The sequence below is a fragment of the Sander vitreus genome, chromosome 22 (assembly GCF_031162955.1).
Source record: "Sander vitreus isolate 19-12246 chromosome 22, sanVit1, whole genome shotgun sequence".
Taxonomy (NCBI): domain Eukaryota; kingdom Metazoa; phylum Chordata; class Actinopteri; order Perciformes; family Percidae; genus Sander; species Sander vitreus.
The window spans coordinates 1,449,490-1,466,205 of NC_135876.1; the positions used below are offsets into that span (position 1 = coordinate 1,449,490).

General features: G+C 41.4%; 1 protein-coding gene across 1 annotated transcript in view; it reads left to right on the forward strand.

Annotated features, from left to right (window-relative positions):
• The first annotated feature begins 1,538 nt into the window (after positions 1–1,538).
• Positions 1,539–16,716, forward strand: part of sspo (SCO-spondin) — a 101,063-nt gene continuing 85,885 nt past the window's right edge. The window contains exons 1-12 of the mRNA XM_078281153.1: positions 1,539–1,591; positions 3,817–4,026; positions 6,213–6,295; positions 8,720–8,890; positions 9,650–9,873; positions 11,864–11,966; positions 13,699–13,857; positions 14,172–14,257; positions 14,583–14,708; positions 15,751–15,907; positions 16,100–16,352; positions 16,471–16,612. Of these exons, the coding sequence (XP_078137279.1) occupies positions 1,539–1,591; positions 3,817–4,026; positions 6,213–6,295; positions 8,720–8,890; positions 9,650–9,873; positions 11,864–11,966; positions 13,699–13,857; positions 14,172–14,257; positions 14,583–14,708; positions 15,751–15,907; positions 16,100–16,352; positions 16,471–16,612 (1,767 nt within the window). The remainder of the gene's footprint in view (positions 1,592–3,816; positions 4,027–6,212; positions 6,296–8,719; positions 8,891–9,649; positions 9,874–11,863; positions 11,967–13,698; positions 13,858–14,171; positions 14,258–14,582; positions 14,709–15,750; positions 15,908–16,099; positions 16,353–16,470; positions 16,613–16,716) is intronic.

A 16,716-nucleotide genomic window follows, 5' to 3' on the forward strand; every position in this document is an offset into this window, starting at 1 on the left:
TCATAGCAGGGAGTCTGTGGGAATTTCTCTGTCTCTCTTGCTCTTTTTACCATTACAAAAAAGAAAATGAAATATTTATTAATGACAGAAATTCAAACACATTAGTAACAATTATTTTCTCACATAATGATCATTATGAAATAAAATTAAAAAACAACCTACTGTCTGTACTGGATGCTGGACAGGAAACAGTGAGTAGCTTACCTGAGCCTGCATGTAAGATACAGACAATATTAACTGTATTCAACTACAAGAAGCAAGACAGTTGCAAGCCTTTAATTAGAGTTATGTAAAGCTTTTGATGGGACAGTTAGGTCCTAGAGATGTGGTGACAACAGCTCTGCCAGAGGGGGCCCAATTCGATTTTTTTGTCATGGGGCCCACAATTCCTGGCGGCGCCCCTGGTCCCCGGACCCTACTTTGAAAACCAGTATGGTAACTCGTTCAATGATGCAGGTGACAGTTACCGGCGGGGATGTAGCTAACGTTAGCTTGACTGGGATGCTGCTTAACAGTATCAGCATCAGGCTGTCGTCTCAACTAAATCACAGACTAACGACCAAACAGTTGGTTATTAATATCGGGTTGGTTATTTACAGACAGCACTTAGCCTAGCGATAGTGATTGAGTCAAATATGTAGCCTACTGTATGTCCAGATAAGCAATATGTGTCGGGTCATTGATCCACTTGGACGGGGGAAGCCCGAGGGGACATGGCGGCTGTTGTACACTATTCGACGAGGCAACATACTTAATAGACACAACTTATGAAAACAACACCGAAGAACTGGAAGGCTGGTTTGGACGTCGATAACCATGGCAACGGTAAAGCTTCGAAGCATTCGGGTCAGCCCGAGATGGCACGCTTCATTGAATAAATGCCCTCATCATCATCCTTCCCTTAAACGCCTCTCTTTACAAGATTAGGCTGTGATAAACATCTCTTTATTAGGTGGCTGAGGCTCCAGCAGCCCCGCCATCCCCTACACCCTACACCGCCCTGTTTGACGGGGCGAGGTCAGTGGATGTGCCCGGCCGTCACAGGTCCGCTGACCAATGCCTGTCCTCCCAGCTGTGACTTTGCCACTTATATCCAATGGCAGCAGGTTCACATGCTACTGTACACCCCCATGAGTCACCCGCCCCCCCTACCCCACATTTAAAACCCTGCATCTGGGGCTCCGCAAGGACTTTTTATGGCAAGGGATTCCCAAAAGGTAAGTGGACCTTTTGTTTATTGTAGCAGGACAATACGATTATAAAAAATGTGTAAACATTTTAAGGAATTTAAGATGGATTGGGTTGATCACTCACAATGAAATACAGCAACAACATCGGATTGATTGGTAAAAGTCTATAGGCTGCTCATTAGGCTGTGTGTGAACCTGCCTGACTGAAGAATGTCTTCAGCTGCTAATTATGGTGACTTTATTTCCTTAAAGACAAAAATGATATTTAATTATAAATTATGAATAAAAAGACTTGACTGCAAACTTTTTTTTACAGGAATTCTGAGTACAAACATTCAGCAGAGGACCATGGGGACTCTGCTACTGACTCTCCTTGGACTGCAGCTAGTGATGGGAATGGGGTAAGCATGATTCAGACCAGTCAAAGCTGGATTAAGCCCATTCTGTAGACTGTTTACTGGGGCAGGGGTCTTCACTGTTTTTTAGACCAAGGACCCCTTAGCTGAAAGACAGACAGAGCAGGGACCCCCTACTTCATATATTGTGCATAAAATGCAGTTGCACCGGGCCAACAATAATGTGTAGGGCGGCCTAAAGCCTTTACACATAGCCTACTTTTTATGGTGCGTACAATACTACTCTTAAAGTAATAATTATTGACGTATTCATATATTTATACATCATGTTGTAATGTTAAACATACATGTGGAATGCACAGTAACTGAATCTGTGGATGGCTATCTTAGTGGCTATCTGTAGGCAAGTAAGTCTATCAAACACGTGTAAGTGAAATTAGTCTTTTTGAAAATAATTTATCTTTGCTAATATTACGTTGGATTAAAAAAAAACCTCAAAAAACAATAATTTGGCGCCCCCTCTGCAGTAACTCTGAGGACCCCCTAGGGGTCACGTACGCCCTGTTGAAGATCTCTATAGAACAGGGGTCTTCAACGTTTTTCAAGCCAAGGACCCCTCAACTGACAGAGAGACGGAGCAGGGACCCTCTACTACATCTATTGTATAAAATGAAGTTGCATATTAAACTGGGCCTACAAAATCCTGTGGGGCCACCTAAAACCTTTATACATGTGTTTTTGCATGAAATACTAAGCTATTAAAATGGCCTAATAATTTTTAACATGATTTTATAAATCATGTTTTAATGTTACACATACAGTGATTACAGTGATACAGAGATTGGCATGGGGTACTTTCCATAAAATCATCTCTCAATGCAAATCAAACCAGCTATTAGACTAACTGAAATAAAACCATGTTAATCTCTAGGTATGGTGAGGGGTATGTGATGATGTGGGGGGGCTATTTTAATTCCAAAGGCCAGGGGAACTTTATCAGGATCATAGTATCCTGGACCCATGAAATAACTGGGAATTTAACATAGGGGTGTACTGACTTATGCCCCCTGTATTTTAAGGACATTTATTTATTCACGATACATTATTCATTCACAAAGAAAATTGGTGTCACTAAAGGTTGGATTTTTTCCTCATTTGTTAAATTAAGGCATTAAGATCAATTTCCAAACGATGATTTTTGTATTCCTTTTTTTAGTCAACTTTAGCATGGGTTCATAAACTTATGAGCACTTATGAGTACATGTAGCACTGTGAATCCTTATACTGTATCTAAGGATGGCGTTAGTGGCATCCTTACCAATAGGCCAGTAAGCCTATCATCAGTATAATAATATGTTGGATTCATTTTAGGACTCCTTAATTTTTGAAAAAAAATTACAAAACATAACAATAATTTAGAGGCATTGACTCTGAGGACCCCCTAGGGATCACGGACCCCCTGTTGAAGATCCCTGCTATAGAGTATACTGTAGAGATGAGGAAGGTGAGAAAGATAAAATGTGACAACGGTAATGAGCAAGACTCACCTGTCTGAGTGCATACTGTGTAAATCATAGTAAGTTCATATTAAAATAATGCTTCTCCAAGCACAAGGCCCTAACCCCCCGACCAACCAGTTTCAGTAGAAATACTCGTTAGAGTAGATAGTCCAAAACACATCAGGCTCTATACTGAAGGTAAAGCTGTCAAGGTTTTAATAGTGCTTAGGATTTTGTTTTTGACTAATGTAAATGAATGAATGTGTCTTCATAGACTGGAGTGTATTGAAGTAATGAGCAGTTGCAGCAAATGAGACAATATTGTAACGCTTAACTCTATTATTCTGTTAAAACACATTATAGAAAAAACTAATTACATTTACAGTATAAGCTTCCACTTCCACATAATATAACATGTTCTGTGTATCAGTAAGGCATTTTTTTAATCTGTTGCATGCCATAAAATTACATAAGAACATGGTTACTGATGATATTTTTATTCTAATTCCGTGTCGTTTTATAAAGGAACCTAATTACAACCTAATTACAATTGCACTATCAATCAACACATACCTTACTAACTTTGTCTGTTGCTGTCTTAGTATGTGTTTTATAATAATGATCTTTTATGCAAGTAGTGAGCAGAAGTTTCTTCTTGGCCCTCAGAATTCAGGACCTTGAATTAAACTTTATGCAAGTACCAATGTGGACAACAGTTCACTTGAAAATGAAGTATTAGAGAGGACATTAAATCCATGTATTGTGCTTCAGACACTGGTGTGAACACACGGTGGAGGAGAGAGTGGAGCAAGTCCTTTCCCCACGCCTGCAGCTTGAAGTGAGCTGTTCACAGGTGTATCAGTACAACACCCAGGGCTGGAGGCTAGATGTGGACAGGATGCGCATCAAACACGGCGGTGATGATGGCATCGCACTCTACTACATACAACAGGGTCTAAACGCATCCTGTTTCTTGTACAAGTAAGTGAAAAGTTAAGTAATTGTCAGTCTGTTGGTATGTCTCTCCGTCTTTCATGTTTGAAGAGTTTCTGCTAAACAGGATAACTCAGAGTGTTCTCAGTTCTTAAGCTCAAAAGCATAATGGAAGTGTGGCTGGTGTTGATTATATTAGAGATGTTATGATTCCATTTTTTTCTTCCTGATACCGATACTCATTCCGCTACCTGAACCTGTGCATGGCCGATACCGAGTACCGATCAGACACTAGTGCATAAAAAAGTTTTATATATATATATTTGTTTTTTAACAGTTGTACACTACTAACCATGTATGGATGTGATATGGTTGTTTTAAAGCGCTAAAGGGACAGCGCTAAAGGGACAGCAATAGTCCCGACCAAGCGTGTTTACTTATAGCGCTAAAGGGACAGCAATAGTCCCGACCAAGCCCGTTTACTTAAAGCGCTAAAGGAGACTTTTAGCGTCAATAAGAACGACAAAGGCACCTGACCAAGCGTCCATATTTTACGAGATGAGTGTGAGAACGTGTTGAGATATGAAAGGGGAGAGAGAGGGGGAAGACATGCAGGAAATTTGTCACAGGTCGGAGTCAAACCCTGGACCTCTGCGTCGAGGCATAAACCTCTCAGTATATGTGCGCCTGCTCTACCACTGTTCCAACCCGACCACCACCGTGATATGATTGTTTATCTTTCTTTTGTTGTCTACCTTGACAGTACAGAAAAAGTACATAAAGAAACTACTTTATCTTTCCTGGGCTAAATTACGTTGTATTGGATCGGTGCATACTCACCGATACCAGCATTTTAGGCAGTATCGGAGGCATTTCCAATACGGGTATTGGTATCAGAACATCTCTAGATCAGATGAAAAAGCCAGCATGAAACATTTCCCAGATCGCATTTCCTCTAGTATTAATGTGTTGTGGTGGGAATGTGGTGACGGATCATGTTTTGGTTGGTAAGGGCACCTTTGGGTATGGTGGGTGTGGGTATGATTAAGGGGGAATAGCTGGAACATAAATGATATGTGTATGTTACACCCTCCTGGGGAAACCAACTTAACAATGAACCCAGTGCAGGAGTTATTTTATATATATATTTATATATACACAGGTGCTGGTCATATAATTAGAATATCATGAAAAAGTTGATTTATGTCAGTAATTCCATTCAAAAAGTGAAATTTGCATATTATATTCATTCATCACACACAGAGTGATATATTTCAAATGTTCATTTCTTTTAATTGTGACGATTATAACTGACAACTAATGAAAATCCCAAATTCAGTATCTCCAAAAATTAGAATATTACTTAAGACCAATACAAAAAAGGATTTTAGAAATGTTGGCCAACTGAAAAGTATGAACATGAAAAGTATGAGCATGTACAGCACTCAATACTTAGTTGGGACTCCTTTTGCCTGAATTACTATAATACTATAATAGTCAGCAGTCTTCCCCATGATTGTGTAGCTACAGAACTAGACTGAGAGACCATTTAAAGGCCTTTGCAGGTGTTTTGAGTTAATCAGCTGATTAGAGTGTGGCACCAGGTGTCTTCAATATTGAACCTTTTCACAATATTCAAATTTTCTGAGATACTGAATTTGGGGTTTTCATTAGTTGTAATAATCATGTTATAATCATCAAAAGTAAAAGAAATAAACACTTGAAATATATCAGTCTGTGTGGAATGAATGTATACATTATACAAGTTTCACTTTTTGAATGGAATTACTGAAATAAATCAACTTTTTCATGATATTCTAATATGATGATATGATGATATATAATATATGACCAGCACCTGTAGTGATCCAATTCTGCAGAATTTTGCAGACAGTTTTTCTGCTTGGGGTGGAGATGTGTTAACATTCTATTTTAATTTATTTTAATTTGTTTAAAATCTGCGGAAAATTCTGCCGAATTCTGCGTCCGCAGATTCTGTGTTGCCCTGGTTATTGCCTTCACAAAAGTGAGACATTTCTTAAAACAATGCCTAATGTTACGTGTTTTTCTTTAAAGGTGTACACGTTTGGTCAGCTGAGGTAGATTATGTACTTTTGAACATACAACAGTATCCAATTAACTGGCTTTAAAGGGTAACATGCTGAATCTGTATGGGAAGCTGGTCCACAATACCCGTAACCCAACTCTTCACCTGATGTGTCTGTTGTTCTAAGGCCCCCAGAGATGGAGAACCAGATGGTGAACAAAACAGTGAGGGCATGTTGCGAGGGCTGGGGCGGACCACGCTGCTCTGAAGGTGAGAACAAGAAACTAACCAATCAGATGCCTATACAGTATTCCTGCATCATGCTTAATTTACATGTGAAATACAATGCAAAAATACCACAAAGTTGGTGATAAATTGGAAATATATAGTACCAGTCAAAAGTTTGGACACACTTTACCACCTCGCAGTCAAGTGTGTCCAAACCTTTGACTGGTACTGTGTGTAAATGTACTGTACTTAACAAAATATGAAATCATTATCTACATTTTGTATGGTGTGTGCAACTTAGAAAGCAAACTGACTTTAGCTGCACAGCAAATTTATATTATTTTATTAGATTTTGATGTAACAGAGAGTCCATGGGTAAACAGGAATTGGTCAGGAAAAGGGTGCAGGTAGATAAATAGATACAGATACAGACTGTGGTTAGGTTCAGGTACAGGTAAAGGATCCACGGTTACCTGATTTACTGTAGGTTACAGGGACAGGTTCTGGATTTAGCTACAGGTAATCGTACAGGTTCAGATGGCTGGAAAGCAAGATATGAAGCAACATTGACAATCTGGCAGGGAATGTGTGGACATAAATCAGTTATACTGCAGAGCTGATGAGAAAAAGTGGAAACAGGTGAGCAGGTGAAAGAGAGACAAAGTCAGGATGGATGGAAATGCAGGGTGCTGGGGAGGTGAGAATGTGGCTGAAGGGTGGGAATGTGGACTGAGGACGACTATGTAACATCGTCATTTCAAATGAAGTACTATATCTAATACTCAAAGAAGTATAGCAGTGTATGACATTCTTACATATCTTATTGTGTTTCTTTATTCCCATGTAATCAAAGGTTGTTGTTCATCCCACAGTTTAGGCTTATTTTTTAACGACGAAATAAGAAAATTATTACAAATCACTGTAACTACTTTGAATTACCAAATTAGGATAGCAAACAACCTACCAATGACTTTTCCACAGGTTTCTTTCAAGATTATAAACTTCATTTACCATCTAATCTGGATTTAATAAAACACTATTTCCCATGTATTTTAAAGCTCTAAAGACAGTGACTACACCAGGATAGTCTATATCTATGACGTTCCACTTCCGGGATTGCTCCGGTGCCGCAGGAAATTCCGCTGGATGCATGTCTTTTCCGTTACCTTCCTCTGTCTTTGTGTTGGCGTTCTAACCTCTGGTGGATTTGTGAGGACTATGGTTAACTGCTCCTCAGATCTCTGCAGGGTAAATCCAGACAGCTAGCTAGACTATCTGTCCAATCTGAGTTTTCTGTTGCATGACTATTTTACAGCGGCTCTGTGCGGAGCTTAACACCGCCCATGACGATTGTGATTGGTTTAAAGAAATGCCAATAAACCAGAACTCTATTTGTTCATTGTTTATTTCTAAAGAAACACGACAATGTATAAAAGGCTCCATTACCTTGTATCTCACGTTATGGCTCCGTAGCAGACGTTTTTATAACAATAGGCTAACGATTGGGTCATAACCACGTGACTTACTGTCTCATAGTAGAGGAGTTACCGTATAGTACAGGAGAAGCTCTCAGGCAGTTTGGACTTACATTAGCTGGTTAAGTTTAATGACTAATGTTAACTATCATTTTAGTGATCAATAATGAGCCTGTGTCTATGTTATCTCCTTACATATACCTACGCTCTCCGTCTCTGCTAGATTGGGAATGATTGAGATTTCTCTTGGCACAGCTACCAGAAGACTTCCAACTTTCAGACAGGTTGCTCACGTCACATCTACGTCTTCAAGCTCAGTTGGAGACAAGATTAAAAAAGTCGTAAAAGGATATACACAGAAGTTAACGGAGTCAGATGAGAAAAAGAGCTTTAATGTGCACGAAAGTAAATCAACACACAGGAAAGCCCGAGCAAGATCCGGACATATCTTGCTAAAGATTTCTTTGTTCTGCAGCGTCTTATATTATGCCAAGACAGACTATCCCCCAGAAAAACCTTCCAATGACCACCTTCAGGACATGCGGTGTAACAATTCAATTGGCTACCTTTGAGTCTAAGACCCTCCTATTTTGGGGAATTTCCACTTGTTGAAGTCATAGTGCTGATTTAGCTTATTTTTAGCTGAGGTTGCTGTCTCTGAAGTTCATGCTCAGGGCATGGGCAGGGTCTCCACACCAGTCTTTCTGTTTCTATGTGTACCAGGCAGCCGTTGGAAGCACCGGGAGAGAGAAAGTCTGTGACTCCCACCAGGCAGACACATTGACGTCTCCTATCTATATGACATTGATACACGTTGTATATGTCCCCATAATTCAATTAAAAACCAGATTTATCATATTTTGCCACAACAATATTCCTGTCCCATTTTCTTTTCTCATTTTAGATTTTTTTTCATCCTTCTTCTCTCTAACCCATTTCCTCTCCATTTCCATCCTTTTTATAACATTTCTCTCTGTCCTCTACCCCCCAGGTGTGGGTGTGCGTGGCCAGTGTTACTCTACGTGGAGTTGTGAGAAGTTCCCTGGCGTTCAAAACTCCTCTCTCATGCCCATGGAGCAGTGCTGCAGCAGCCTGTGGGGGCTGAGCTGGAGGAATGCCTCCGACCAGACCTGCTTGTCTTGCACCTACACTCTTGTCCCTGGTCAGAGAGCATCCATGCACATCTGCACACAAATGCACATACACATACTCAGTGGTGGAAGAAGTATTCAGATCCTTTACTTAAGTAAAAGTATTAATACCACACTGTAGAAATACTCTGTTACAAGTAAAATTCCTGCATTGAAAATGTTACTGAAGTAAAAGTATGTAAGTATTATCAGGTAAATTTACTTACTACGTATTTAGTATTTATTTGAGTAGTGCTCAATGCAGAAAAATCCTCCCATTTTAGAAACTGGAAACGATCAAAAAAGTCCTGTTTTTAATCGGCTAGTCCTTTCAGCCGTACTGGTAGGCCTGTATATTGTTGGGTAGTTTAATTTATAATAAAACATCAGACTTTATGCAAAAATCTTAATTTGTAAAGTAACTAAAGCTGTAACAGATGAATGTAGTGGAGTAAAAAGTACAATATTTCCCTCTGAAATGTAGCGGAGTAGAAGTAGTAAGAAAAGACTCAAGTAAAATACAAGTACCTCAAATTTGTACTTAAGTACAGTACTTGAGTAAATGTACTTAGTTACATTCCACTACTGCACATACTGGACCTACGTACCTGTTTTTGATGTTGTTTAAGCATTGATTAATGGCATATGAATTAATTTCTCTTATTCTTAAAATCTCTCTTCTTTAGTAGTATTTTGCGTTAATGCACTGAGAAGACTGCAGATGCTCACTGCTTGTATTTCATATGACACCATCACATAACTTACAAAGATTACTTCTCCCTCCTCCACAGACTCCCAGTCCTCCCCTCTGGTGCGGGGTGGTCTGCTGGGTAGCACCAGGGTGCCTCAGAGCTCAGCCACCTGCATGTCCTGGGGTGGAGCCCACTACCAGACTTTTGATAGGAAACACTTCCACTTCCAAGGCAGCTGCACTTACCTGCTGGCCTCATCTACTGATGGCACCTGGGCAGTCTACATCAGAACAGTCTGTGACGGTACAGGAAACTGCAGTAAGGTATGAAACAGAAAAGAAAGCAGATTCCACGGCTCAAGAAGTTGATGAAGCGGTATTATTAGTCACAAATCCTTGAACTTTTTACTAGAATTTTCCCACAAGTAACCATAATATATCCATCCATCCATCCATCCATCTTCATCCGCTTATCCGGGGTCGGGTCGCGGGGGTAGCAGCTCCAGCAGGGGACCCCAAACTTCCCTTTCCCGGGCCACATTAACCAGCTCCGACTGGGGGATCCCGAGGCGTTCCCAGGCCAGGTTAGAGATATAATCCCTCCACCTAGTCCTGGGTCTCCCCCGAGGCCTCCTCCCAGCTGGACGTGCCTGGAACACCTCCCTAGGGAGGCGCCCAGGGGGCATCCTTACCAGATGCCCGAACCACCTCAACTGGCTCCTTTCGACGCAAAGGGGCAGCGGCTCTACTCCGAGCTCCTCACGGATAACTGAGCTTCTCACCCTATCTCTAAGGGAGACGCCAGCTACCCTCCTGAGGAAACCCATTTCGGCCGCTTGTACCCTGGATCTTGTTCTTTCGGTCATGACCCAGCCTTCATGACCATAGGTGAGGGTAGGAACAAAAACTGACCGGTAGATTGAGAGCTTTGCCTTCTGGCTCAGCTCTCTTTTTCGTCCTAACGGTGCGATAAATTGAATGTAATACCGCACCTGCTGTGCCGATTCTCCGACCAATCTCCCGCTCCATTGTCCCCTCACTCGCGAACAAGACCCCAAAGGTACTTGAACTCCTTCACTTGGGGTAAGGACTCATTCCCTAACTGGGGAAGGCACTCCATCGGTTTCCTGCTGAGAACCATGGCCTCCGATTTAGAGGTGCTGATCCTCATCCCAGCCGCTTCACACTCGGCTGCGAACCGATCCAGTGAGTGCTGAAGGTCACAGGCCGATGATGCCATCAGGACCACATCATCTGCAAAAAGCAGCGATGAGATCCCCAGCCCACCGAACTGCAACCCCTCTCCACCCCGACTACGCCTCGATATCCTGTCCATAAATACTACAAACAGGATTGGTGACAAAGCGCAGCCCTGGCGGAGGCCAACTCTCACCTGAAACGAGTCCGCCTTACTGCCGAGAACCCGGACACAGCTCTCGCTTTGGTCGTACAGAGATTGGATGGCCCTGAGAAGGGACCCCCTCACCCGTACTCCCGCAGCACCTCCCACAGTATCTCCCGGGGCACCCGGTCATACGCCTTCTCCAGATCCACAAAACACATGTAGACTGGTTGGGCATACTCCCAGGCTCCCTCCAGGATCCTTGCGAGTAAAGATCTGGTCCGTTGTTCCACGACCAGGATGGAATCCGCATTGTTCCTCTTCAACCTGAGATTCGACTATCGAACAAACCCTCCTTTCCAGCACCTTGGAGTAGACTTTACCGGGGAGGCTGAGAAGTGTGATACCCCTGTAATTGGCACACACCCTCTGGTCCCCCTTTTTAAAAAGGGGAACCACCACCCCGGTCTGCCACTCCTTAGGCACCGTCCCAGACTTCCACGCAATGTTGAAGAGGCGTGTCAACCAAGACAACCCCTCCACACCCAGAGCTTTAAGCATTTCTGGACGGATCTCATCAATTCCTGGGGCTTTGCCACTGTGGAGTTGTTTAACTACCTCAGCAACCTCCACCAGGGAAATTGATGCCAATCCCCCCTCATCCTCCAGCTCTGCCTCTACCATAGAGGGCGTATTAGTCGGATTTAGGAGTTCCTCAAAGTGCTCCAACCATAATATAGCAGCAGTGAATATGCATAAACAATGATAGTGACCTTGTGGAGCTTAGCTGGGTGCCAATGATAGACAGTCTGGCTTTGCTTATGATTTGGTAATGTGCAATAATATAGGCAGTTTGTTAGAAAAGTAATAGTGGAATTGTCTGTTTATAACTTGTAATGTGTGTGTGTGTGTGTGTGTGTGTGTGTGTGTGTGTGTGTGTGTGTGTGTGTGTCTGTGGCCCTCTGCTTTCAGGCTTTGAGGATGATGCTGGGTCTAGATTTGGTTTCAATTCATCAAAAGAGCTTATTGCTGAACAACCTCACTGTTCAAAATGGAGAACCACTCTTCCAGAACGGTAAACTATTTCAGGAAAGCTCTTTTTTTAGTTCCATTTCTTGTTAACCGGGCAACATAAGACTAGGTTCATATAAAATAAATTCCCCCCCCTACGCCCTGACAAATTTGTATCTGCACTGAACCAACTAAACCGAGTGTACTTAAATCAACATTTTGGTTCTTAATAAATTGATATTTAAATTAGGCCTGCACGATATTGGAAAAAACTTACATTGCGATATTTTTTTCCCCTGCGATATATATTGCGATATGAAAAAAAGACTAATTTTTACAAGAGGACATAAATAGCCCTATTTAGTCATTCTCAACTACTGGGGTGATGTTGTAGGGGAGTGCATCTACATAGAAAATACAAATGAAAAAGTAAAGTTTCTTATGTGAACCAGTCTTTGTTGAACTTTAATGCTTTACAAAAACCAAAGCAAGTAAGGCTGTGATTACTCTTCTGAAGAGATTTAGGAGAGGGAAATTAGGAAGAAATACACTGGTTGACTGACATGACACCATTGTATTCATATAATATCAATCCAGGCTGAAGTGAATGATATTAATAATGCATGCATGTTGCTTCCTCTAAATGTCAGGTTGTGGTCGACTAGCGGGGCTGCTTTGGTTGTTTGATAAATTGATTAAAATAGATCATGATTGGTTTGCTGTGCATGCAAAGCCTGCATGTCACATGCAGTTTCCAGCGTCGCAGCTCCGAACCATGACGTTAGTTGGGACAGACGCCTTGTTTCTTTAGGCTAACTATGTTAGCTTTAGCCTGGCTGGTAGCAGCTTTCTGCTGTGAAAAATGGCGGGATATGTCGTGATTACGTTGCATTAATCAGGTGGTTTAGTCTTTGCAGCGAACATCAAACCCTGACTACTGTAGCTTCACTACATGGAAAAGCATGTGCATCACTGTGTCAGCGGCAGCTGCCGCTTACGGTACTTTTCTACACACGGGAGAGCCTCACTTCCCATAACGAACCCCCCGTCGGACTAACGTTACGTCACATGACCACCTATCTTAAAGGGGAAGGGTCGGCCGGTAACAATCATGGAAAAGGAGAACGGTGAAAGTTTACTTTTTTTATCAAGCAGCAAAGAAGTTGTAGCGTCAACATCGCAACGTCCTGCGATGTGACTATCGCGCATGCGCACATCGCGATGTAGACGATGAAACAAAATATCGTGCAGCCCTAATTTAAATGTAAGTGTCTTATAGCATCATTTTAAAAGTTTATATAATACTCTTTTTTTTTATTGAACACATCTTATTGGAAGGTAGGCCAATAAATATATTATATATTATAAAAAAATGAACAAAATACATATGATGTGTAACAAAAAAAGTAGTACAGTGTTTTATGTGAATCCTGTTTGTTTTCTATTTACATACATTGTTAAATGTTCATGATGTTGGGTGTACATGTATATGCAATAATGCTTTTTAATAATATAATTTTATATATATATAATATAATAATAATAATGCTGCATTTTTACAATATATCCTGATTCCTCTTGACTTATATATATATATATACTGTATATCAACATATGGATGGCTGGCTGGCTGGCTGAATGGATGGATGGATGGATGTGCATACTGGTTGTTTGCTTTCTTCAACTCCACTAGAAATACTATTCACTGAACTTACAACAATGAAATGCTGTTGATTATATAGCACTACAAAGTTGAAACTTGCAACACAACAATGTTATTGTTTTACTTTTTACAGGAGTGAGTGTTCATTGGCTGGGGGACTTTGTGTTTGTGGAGAGCGGCCTGGGAGTGAGAGTGAAGTTTGACCTGACCAACACAGTCTACCTGACAGTGACCGCCGAGCACCTGGCAGCCACTAGGGGTCTCTGTGGAGTCTACAACAACAATGCTGACGGTGCGGAAAGTGGAACAGATACAATAGATGCAAACGTACACAAAACAATATTATATACAATGTTAATATAATATATATAGTTTTGTAATTTAGGTAAATTGACCCTTCCAATGTGAATTTGAACTTTGGGTTAACAGCAACCAGGCTTATTCAGTTACACACACACACACTGATACTGTTTTTTACTGTCTCCGACCCAGGGTTATTTGTTCCCCATTTTCTCATGATTTAGCTTAGCTAACCCTAATTATTTGATGTTTTAATGTTCACACACCTTTGCAATGCATTAGTAACCAATTTGTGTCTTGCTATAGATGATTTCACCACAATGGATGGAACTGTGTCCCAGTACGCCGCCAGCTTCGGCAACTCATGGAAAGTTCCCGACGAGCAGAATGAGGTGCTACACTGAATGCATTAAAGGAGTCTTTCACTTTTGTTGCAACATTATGGCTTTTTGTTACCACTATTCATTTTATTTATGAGACACCAGTTTGAGATATATGTGCTCTCTGAATATACACAATACACACAACCAAACACAGCATTTTGATGCTTCTAACAAAAATTCTGCTGCCAACAAAAAGCAAAACAACAACAAACCATCTGGTTGTAGGAGATGAATGGTTCAGCAGCTGTTTTTGGTTTAAATTCTGAGTTCTGTGATATTTCTACTGTATGTGTCCTCTGTAATTGAGCTTCTCTGTGTCCCATGCTTCCCGCAGGGCTGCAGCGATGCGGCTGAGCTCGGTCACAGCTGTGATGTCTCAGGAGAGCCTTCCCTACGCAGCCGGGCAGAGTCAGTGTGTCACCGACTACTGGAAAACCCCTTCACACACTGCCGCATCCGGGTCAGACACACTTGATACTTACTTATCAACTGTTTTTTTCATTCCATGGTAGTCCTTTTAGTTATGCTTTTTTTTTGTAGTTAGCTGTAAATCAAAAATGCTCCTGAAAGTAAACAATTGACCAGGTGTTAACTGTTAGCAGAAATGGGTTAGATCGCTGTGAGCCATGGGACTTTAATTTCTTACTGACTATTGAACTGTAATGACTACATGTAAAGCACTAGGTAACAGCTGAGTGTCAGTTGCAGAATGAATTACTAGTTTTAGTTCAACCTACATTTAGAATTGTCTAGAAATTTGTTTGAAATCTCTCTGGCTTTATCTTTATTTATATCATGTAGTTTATCTTTATTTTGTGTGTTACGTGGGTATTGTAATACCATTGCAGCTGACCTTGACTTGGGGCTTAAAGCATAGTGCCTTATTCCAGTTAATAAATAAAGTGCCCAAATTGAATCTGGAGAGGATTTGGAAAAGGTATGGCCATTCCAGCCTGTAAAAGGCTTTTTCTGCGTCTAATTATGCAATGCCAGACACCTTTTCCAAAGCCGTAAAAGGTCTATCTAGAATATCTTGTCTCTTTATCTGGCCTTATCTTACACTGAAATTAAAATTTAATAAAATTCTGGTTAATTATTTATGGGATTTCTCTATAGCCTACCTCACACTGTCTTTACTTGCCACCCATTATTGGTACACTCGTTATTTGTATGGTATCATATTGTAGTGCATAATATGCATCTTTGCATAACCTGTTTGTTTGCATGTATTTTGTAAGGAAGGATTATTAATGCATATGACTGTTGCACACAAACAAATAATCCATCCTCTTACTGCCTCTCAGTAAGTCCACATAATAATAATCAATACTGTGTGTGTATCTCTGTCGATTAAAGCCTGCATGTGCAGGAATGATTACATTTCTCACCTTGGAAACTCCTAGTTCAGTAACATTTTCTTTTCTTTTGTTGCATGCAAAATTTGATGCAGGTGTACCATAAATAACCTAGAAGTGATCATTTTGAGTCTTTGTGTCTTTCAGGTGGACCCAGCAGTGTACATAGACACCTGTCTCTATCTGTACTGTAGCCTGCCACCCAAAGAGAGAGATTCGGCAGTGTGTGACACCATGGCCAGCTATGTCCGAGAGTGTGCTCAGCAACACGTCATCATAACATGGAGGACAGCCACCCTATGTGGTAATGAAATATAACCATATTAGTATCCTGTGGATTGTGTGCGAAAAGCAATATTAATAATACAATGTAAGCAATCACAGTTGTCTTTAAGAGACTGGCAGCAGGAATGTAAAGTACACATGGTGCTAAAACATGCAGCAGCTGGCATGGTCCTTTAACTCTGTTTAATCCTCTTTTTCTCTGTCTTTCCAGGTCGTGTCTGTCCCAGAGATCAGGTGTTTTCGGACTGTGTGTCCCTCTGTCCCCCTAGCTGTTTGTCTCCCCAGCACCCCGGGCCTGTTGCATCCATGGGCCAGTGCAGGGAGGAGTGTGTGGGGGGCTGTGAGTGTCCGCCGGGCCTCTACCTTCACCAGGGACTCTGTCTGAAAAGAGACAATTGTCCCTGTTTCCATCGCAGACGTACCTACCAGCCAGGGGACAGAATACAGCAGAGATGCAACACTTGGTAAGGGCTGACCGTTTGTGTGTTTCCTAAGTCCCTTTTCCCCCTATATTTCTCTTTCACCTATTCCCATTCGTCTCTTTCTGGCTCTGAATCCTTCTGTCTACTTATTTACTCCTAGTGTGTGCAGAGCAGGCCAGTGGCAGTGCACTGGGGAGAAGTGCGCAGCTCAGTGCAGCTTAATGGGGGCGCTACAGGTGACCACCTTTGACAAAAAGAAGTATTCACTACAGGGAGGAGACTGTCCCTTTATTGCTGTGGAGGTAAGATACATAACATGCAACCATGCACACAGTTATATACACTATGAGATGCATTTGTGTGTGACAGCCACTTCTCCTTTGTGCTGATGTTCTGTGTGTGTTTA